The 8250-nt window shown below is 48.7% G+C and overlaps 2 protein-coding genes across 2 annotated transcripts in view; both read right to left on the reverse strand.

The window, feature by feature from the left end:
- Window positions 1-668: 668 nt before the first annotated feature.
- On the reverse strand, window positions 669-3093 carry LOC307089021 (claudin-11-like; the record flags this gene model as incomplete). Its single annotated transcript, XM_079755107.1, has 3 exons — window positions 669-928; window positions 1014-1178; window positions 2868-3093. The coding sequence occupies 3 exons, from the start codon at window positions 3091-3093 to the stop codon at window positions 669-671; spliced, it is 651 nt and encodes a 216-aa protein (XP_079611233.1).
- Window positions 3094-3766: 673 nt separating this feature from the next.
- LOC307088957 (polyhomeotic-like protein 2) overlaps window positions 3767-8250 on the reverse strand; it is a gene marked incomplete at its 5' end in the record, with an annotated part of 6626 nt that continues 2142 nt past the window's right edge. Inside the window, 4 exons of the mRNA XM_079755037.1 lie at window positions 3767-4578; window positions 5997-6372; window positions 6943-7063; window positions 7651-7756. Of these exons, the coding sequence (XP_079611163.1) occupies window positions 4424-4578; window positions 5997-6372; window positions 6943-7063; window positions 7651-7756 (758 nt within the window). The 3' untranslated portion in view covers window positions 3767-4423. The remainder of the gene's footprint in view (window positions 4579-5996; window positions 6373-6942; window positions 7064-7650; window positions 7757-8250) is intronic.

Consider the following 8250-nt stretch of genomic DNA (forward strand, 5'->3'; position numbering starts at 1 on the left):
AGCAGGCGAGCTGTCTGTGACTCCGATATCCAGTCCACTGTCCACATTTTGGTTGATCCTCTCACCCCTGAAATGACCCCAGAGAGATATTAACACGTACCGCCTGGAAATCATCAGAGAAAGCCACACAACAGATATAACATTATAGCGATGAAACTGTGGAACGGTCTCCTAATCTGCTTGTAGCACTTTGTATACCGCGAAGCACGTTTGCAAAAGCTTTGAAGAGCGTAAAGATATAACCCATACCGTATGGCATGTTGGTAAAACAGAACATTTACGACAAGTATGAAATAATGAAGCGATCCAAAGACACACATTTTATAAGAAATAACAAAAGAAAAAGAAGAATCAGACGGTAAATGAGAACCGTACGATGAACCCATACTTTTATTCACACATACTATGGGGTATGTAGTGATACTATGGGGACGAGGCATCGTAACCCATGGCAACGGGAGGAGACCCCTGTGGTACCTAACACCTTGGTCTGCTGCCCGGTATTACGGCGCAAAAAAGGGGATCCGCGGGACGGTTTCCTCATAAAATCAACCAATCAAAAAAAGAGATGGAAATGTGAAAACTGCGTCTTAGACTGCGTTTAAAACGCCATCACGTGCTGAACACAAAGAGGCCTCCTGACTCCATTTCCCAGCATGCCTTTGCGCTCACACGTGCACGCTCTTGGCGTGGTTGGCGGGCGGGTCGAGGGGCGCGGCCCGGCCCGCGCGTCTGGAGTAGTAGAAGCTGTTCTCCCGGATCGGCAGGGCGGCGCCGCTGCCATGGCAACAGAGGATGATGGAGCCGCCGCAGAGGCAGAGGCCGGCGCCGACCCAGCCGGCGTATAGGGAGAAGCCGAACGCCATCAGAGCCTTCTCCTGGTTGGCGGCGATCGGGAACCAGATGGTGGCGATGGTTCCGCAGACGGCTGGGCAGGAAATTGGAAATGGTTGGGTTTAAATACGTTTACCTTAAGAGACGCTGTCCAGCACCCCCCCCCCCCCCCCGCTCACCCATGATGAGGATGAGGACCCCCCCGACCAGGGCACGGCGCCGCTTGGCGGCGGTCGTGTCGTTGGGGAGCCGCACGCAGGGAAGTGACATCATCACCAGCAGCACGGCGGGCAGCCCCAGCAGGCAGGCCAAAATCATCAGAGCCCGGGACGTGTGGAGGTACGCTGGGGGGTGGGATGGCACTGGGATTTAGAGGCTGGGGGGGGCTTAGCCCCTCGCAGTGTCTGAAGCGCATGCGACGGTTTTTCATCTTTAATTCATCATTTCTTACAGTAGAGAGTACAGCAGAGCATCTACCAGGGCCTCGTTGCTCACTCTCTTTTCTCTACTCGCCTTAAGACCTCCTGCCTCCCTCCCTCTCCTGAGTCTTCAGGACGTCCTCCTTTTTAAAAATATAAATAAGCTACACAAATGTAAGAGTTGGTATGATTTAAGTCTACATATGGGGGTGAGTTCAAGGAAAATAGGCTAGAAAATGTATCCATTAATGCGCTCTCGGGAAACTGTTTTAATCCAAAATTAAAGACAACTTCTTATTGTATTAGTATTTATTTCAACTCATATTCTGGCTTATTATGTTAAGTGCAGGTATGTCACGATTTCCTTGACAATTGGGAGGGCGGGGTTAATAACACACAGGAACCCAGGGCCGGTCACTGTGAGTGTAACGGATGGATGGATGGATGGATGGATGGATGGATGGATGGATGGGGTGCATTCAGTAAATACTCATTAGTAGTAATTGTGTCACTGCCTGTGCAATTGGCAGTGCACAGTCAAAGGCCTTATGGCTACCTGGTCAGCACCCAATCAACCTAGGGCTAGGGTCAGTGGGGTGTCATTGATCAACAATATATGGCCAGTTAAGCCCTTTGAGTCTACCGGTGAATAGGGCTGTGTATTGAAGTGCTGCTATTTGTAGCTAAAGCCGGTTACACTTTAGCGTTCAGTCATGTCATTTATAAGCCTTTATTTAGTGGGGAATCTTTAACAAAACATTAATGAGTGATTCATGAGTGCTATGTTAAATGGTTTCTGTTTTCCCGTGCCAGATGTGATGCTGATTAAAAGCCCCATGTTAAAATAGACCCACTAATGACATCACAAGTGGGTGTGTCCCCCCAGATAAATAAAAATAGATCAGCCCACCGTTTGGATTGGTGCATAATTAATATAATGCTTAGCAAATGGCTTATGACTGAACGTTATAGTGTCGCCCTCACGTCCTCAGGCATGATACACGTTTAATAAATGACACGTTTCATAAATAAATGAGTTTGAGTTTAGAAATCAAAACCATGAAAAAGGAAAAAACTGTCTGATCTCGGGGTATGGATGTGGGCCGTAAAAGCCCTCCTGGTAAAGATCCAATGCATAGAGAGAATGGGAGAGAGGGGGGGGGGGGAGATTCGGAGAGAGAACGGGTGGGGTAAAGGTGGTTGGAATTTGAAAACTACATTCCGTAGTATGCCTCGGTTCCAATTTATTTTTTTGTATTCCACACCCATCTCTTTCTCCCTGTCTCTGTCTCCCCCCCCTCTCTCTCTCTCTCTCGCTCTATCGATCACCTTCTATTTTTTCCTACTTTTTTCTCTTTCTATGACATACGCACACACACACACACACACACACACACACACACACACACACACGGTGTTTCATTTCAAAAAGTGAATCATGATTATTATTATCTTCATTTCCCAAACACACTTTTGAAAACTGAAACAAATGTTAACAATTTCGAGTGAACCAACAACAACACTTTGAAAAAAACCCGTTATACTTTGCTTTTCTCTGACCTATAACCTATATTAATCCTACGTCTCTTTCTCCCTCTCTCTGTGTGGTCCTACCTGGTAAGGAGAGGATCTGGTTGAGCGACACGCAGTGGTACAGCGCAGGCGCGATCACGCACTCGGCCCAGAGGCCCTGCGTGCCCAGCTCGTCCAGGCGCACGCACGTCGCCAGGCTGTAGTCGCACATGGTCACCCAGTCGTTGGTGGAGGTGGCGACGATGAGGCTCACCCAGCCCGCGCAGCTCGCCACCGAGCCGGTCAGGTACCTGCAGATGTGCGCCATGGTAAATCCGCTGGGAGATGATTTTTTACGCAAACAAAAAACCCGTTACAAGTTCTTTATAAATTAAACTTCGTTAAAGATAAAAAAAACTATTGGAATTCCTCTTTCTCTGGAAAAAATGTTCTTTTTGTATTGTATCTTTCAAAATAGGCTTTTGACCTAAAATACAAAAAGTCTGCGTTCCTCTGTGTTGCGCTCTGCTGGTGTGCCTCCCCACAGATGTGAATACTTCTATCCTAAATTTCACAGGGTGTGGTGGAATACAGAACACTTGCCCCAGACCCTGAACCAATCAGAACTGCTCTGACATCCTAACGCAAACCAGACCTGAGGCGCTTCATATCCTAGGTATCCTCGGAAAAACCAAAGTGGTTCCTTTAACATTTTGACTAGAAGCAAAATAACTACAAATAACTTGATTATTGAACTCGTTCATGCACTTGGAGATGGGTTAAACTAAAGCATCAACAATTATTTCATATTTTCATGTTTTGGTTCAACGAGTGCTGCCCTGTGAGGTGAATAACGGACATTATTATTCTGTAACCGTCCTTATCTCAGTAACCATCAAGCATCCTACTCACTGGCGCCCTCTATGGGTGCGTAATATAACCACCCTAATAGGACCAACCCTCTCCGCCATTTGAAGTGAACCCACAACATTCGAGAGGAATCTGATGGATTAATTCTTGATTTATTAAATAATTTGAGCATGATACGATAAAAATGTGACCATTGAAGACATGGGTCTGGACCCTGATAGTGACAGACATATTTTTGTCCAGAGGTTACAGAGATATAAAACATTAAACTTTGATTAATAACTTACAAAGTCTACTTCATTTTTTTTCTTTTACACACACGGGTTATGTTCTCTACTGGATAGCTTCGTCGTTGGGACTCACGTTCTAAAAAAACTAAATAGACAAATTTATATATTAAAATGTTCAAAATCCTTCCGTGAAAGCTTCAAATTTACACTCTCCAGCTGCGTTGTAAAATATACACAAAGATAAAAAAAACAACATCTTTATATCCAGCCACAGATTCATTTTCGCTGATCGCCGCCGTCTTCCCCTCCAACCCCTCTATAAAAACCTCCCTTCTCATCCCCGGTCAATATAAATTAAAACAAATCTGAATTCTTTCTGTCTTTTGATGTTTATCTCCCCATAGTCGTCACTGGTGGCCGGGGCCCCGCCCACAATAACTTTAAACCCCACCCCTTTTCTCCCTCTCCTCCTTTTGTGCACTTGTTTATTCATCATCATCATAATCAACATCTTCTCCTAGCCCCGCCCCCTCCTGTCAGTCAGGCGGCTCGGCCCCCTCATTGGTTCTTGAGGGCGTTGATGTGGGCGCAGATCTTGAGGGCGGGGCCCAGCTTGATGTTCATGCTGGTCATCAGGTGGTCTTCGGTCAGGAGAAGCAGCGCCTGGCCGTCGATCTCCTGGAGCCTGAAGCCCTCTGCCACCTCGCTGCACCCTGGGGGAGGGGGGGCAATCAATCAATCAATCAATCAATCAATCAATAGAACTCTGTAGTCTCAGGCCAGCCATGAACAGCACATAGGGTTTAATTTGGACTGAACCACCTGCAGGGCTGACGGATGAAAGGGTGAATGGGTGGATGGATGAATGACGGCTGAATGATGGATGAATTATGGATGAATGATGGGTGTTTTGGTGGATGGATGAATGAATGTACGTGTGGATGGATGGATGCATGGATGTTTTGATGGGTGGTTGGATGGATGGATGAATGAATGATGGATGTGCTGATGGCTGGTTGGGTTGATGATGGATGGAAGGATGAATATGCTGATGTGCGGTTGGGTGGATGGATGAATGATGCATGAAAAGACGTTCTGATGTTTTGTGTGGATGGATGAGTGAATGATGGATGATGTATGAATGGATGGTTGGGTTGGTCGGGGGCGGGGGGCGTCATGCTGTCCCACGGTGAAACACACACCAACCACAGGAACACAATGTGCCCCAATAACTCGTCTGCACTCTGGGAAACCCTGAGGGAGGCTAGCTGGGGAACTCTGCATTCATCTGCCCTACCAGCTCAGCAATAGTTCTGCCGCTGTCACAACAAACAGGGATTTATGTGAGAATACTGTGGTTAGCTCAACCAACAGCAGATGGCGAGACGCGCCGGGTCTGACTGCATATCGAAACACATACGAATGACTCTGTCACCAAACACTGCAGTGGGGACAGAAACACATACGAATGACTCTGTCACCAAACACTGCAGTGGGGACATCTGGCTGTGATTGGCCACCGGCCTCAACGTTGTCACGTGGTCAGCATGCATGCCATCTATTCAAATATGAACGAAAGGTGATGGATATTTTCTCCCTTTTAACCAAACAGCAAATAAATCCAAATCGAGTGAAACTATGAATGCAAATGGCTGTTCACGCCTGGAAACGGCGCCAAAGGAAGTGATTTTCCAGACGCATGTCACCCCCAAACCCAAAAGGACCTAAGGCAATTCTATGTGTGCCGTTTCAGTTACCTCTGTGGCGTCTAGGGGGGCTTTATTCCCGGAGGGGTGAACCCATCGCTTCTGTGAGCATGGACCTGTGTGTGTGTGCGTTACGGTACCTAGCGACATGTTACAACATGTTTGTGTGTGAGCATGTGTGTCGAAATCTTCTAGCAGCGTGTATGCATGTGCATGTGCTAACATGTGCATGAAAATGTGTGTGTATGAAGACGACGTGCGTGACGTCACCTAACCGTGTGCGTGAGCATGATGTGTGTGCGCGACGGTACCTGGCAGCGTGTGTGTGAGCATGTGTGTGCATGAACATGTGCGCGCATGCAGAAGGCGTGTGTGTGACGTCTTCTAGCAGCGCGTGCGTGTACAATGCGTGTGCGCTGCGGTACCTGGCAGCGTGTGTATGAAGGCGGCGACGTCCTCCACGCTCCACGCCGAGGGGCGGGGCTTGAAGGTGGAGGTGGGCGTCGCCGTGGTGACGGCGGGCTCCGACGCCCTCCGCGGGCGCCGCGCCGGGCGGCACTCGCTGGGCTTCGTGGACGCCGAGAACGACGGGTCGTCCCTCTCCTCTTCCTCCTCCTCGTCCTCCTCTTCCTCCTCCTCCTCCTCCTCCTCGTCTTCGTTGTCGTCGTCGTCGACCTCCTGCTCCTCCACCTCCTCCTCCTGCTCCTCCTCCTGCTCCTCCTCTTCCTCCGCTTTCCGCCTCTTCACCTCCTCTCGCCGCTCGCTCTTGTCCCGGCGGCTGGCGCTCCACAGGTCTCGAGGCTGGGCGGGAAAACAGAGGTCAAAGGTCGAGCCGAGCTCATTTATCTAATAACTTTCGCTGAGGTTCGACTTTTCGACTTTAAAAAAACAACGGAGACGTTGATTGATTTCTGACGTATGCTGTAGACGTCAATTTGAATCCAAAGAGACCCCCCCCCCCCCCCCCCCCCCCCCCCTGTCAACATATCTGGGGGGGGGGCCCATCAGGACTTCTTGTACATAGGGCCCAGAAGTTGGTGCTACGCCCCTGATTACAGATCAGGTGGGACAAGGGAGAATCAAGCCCAGTTCTATACTATACTAAGATACTATACTGCCCTTTTCACTGCATTCTTACAAACAGTTCAAACCTTATCTGGCACTTAATGAACACACTTATTGAATGTTGTACGTCCTGGCACTTAAAAATAGCACTTAGCAATGTGTATCATCTTATCCTACCTATCTTGGTTCATTGTAAGTTCCTTTGGATAAAAGCGTCTTCTAAATCGCCTAAATGTAAACATGGTTAGAGTTATAGTCGGTCTCTTCTCTCCCCCTCTATCCCTCTCTCTCCCCCCACCCCCCTACCAGTCTAAGGAGCAGGGGTTTCCCGGGCACGGAGGAGGCCCGGTTCAGGGCAGGACGGGGTCTCTCTGACCGGCTGCCCGCGCTCAGAGCACGCAGACGCTTGGTCAGGCGCACGTTGAACCTGCAGGGGGAGACAGAGGGCCAGGACGAACAGGACAACATTAAGGATGCGCGTGTCTGGGTTGCGTTCAGTCCGAGTTTTAAACCGTTTTTCGCCATAAAACTATTTGTAGCAAAGTGTGTTAGAAAGTCACAGAGAGACAGACAGACAGACAGACAGAGAGACAGAGAGACAGAGAGACACAGAAACAGACATACAGAGAGACAAAGAGAGACTGACAGAGATCTAATAATCTGATGATCTAAAGTAAGAGCAAGTGATAGAGAGAAAAACTAGAATGAGTGCAGAAGACAGAGAGAGATAACAGACAGACAGACAGGGAGAGCGAGAGAGAGAGAGAGAGAAAGAGAGATAGATAACAGACAGAGAGAGAGAGAGACGAGTGGTTTGACAGCAGTAGCAGGTAAGTATGTATGTCGAGGTTCAGCTTGGCGTGTACTTTGTTTCACACCTGAATGTGGCGGAGGAAGCCAGACCACAAGGCTTCCTGTCAGACACTTGGCTCGTCAGCCATACACGCGCATGATTTGGGTTGCATGAGAAAAAGATTGGCCTGGTCGGCGTGAGCCAATAGGAATGCAGCTTACCCTCGGGCACAGGAAGTGGAACAGAAGCGTTTGGAACGCATAAAGCTGTGGGCGTGGCCTCTCTTCCCGCAGAACTGGCAGTGGAGGACAGCCCTGTCTCTGGGCCCTGGGAGAGAGAGAGAGAGAGAGAGAGAGAGATTTGAATTCTAGTTAACATTAAATCGATGACTCATGCATCAATAGATTCAGGGGGCTTCTATTCTTTGATACTTTGACACCCTACGGACATTTTCCCTAGGTATACGGTATGCGACGGTGTTTGTGCAAAAAGATATGCATGACATTTTACATCTAGCCCACAATCTAGTCTGTGTTAAAGGGGCCATGCCACAACGCTGTCATTCAGCGAGTTTCACTTTTAAACGACATTAGCTGTGACGTAGACGTCTAACTCTTTCAATCCACCGCAACAGCAGCGCTGAGCTGCTCCACCTCCAACCAGTTTGGTGTCACTATCGTTCTTGTCTGACTTGTTGAATGCAGGGGAACTTCACCTCCCTTGCACGGCCACTATACGTTGGCTAATTCACCTATTTCAGTCTCACCAAAAGCGCAACGGGCGGCATGTGGCTCAAGCGGTAGAGCGCGTTGGTTGTTCAC

The sequence above is a fragment of the Pollachius pollachius genome (assembly GCF_949987615.1).
Source record: "Pollachius pollachius genome assembly, chromosome: 17".
NCBI classification, from domain to species: domain Eukaryota; kingdom Metazoa; phylum Chordata; class Actinopteri; order Gadiformes; family Gadidae; genus Pollachius; species Pollachius pollachius.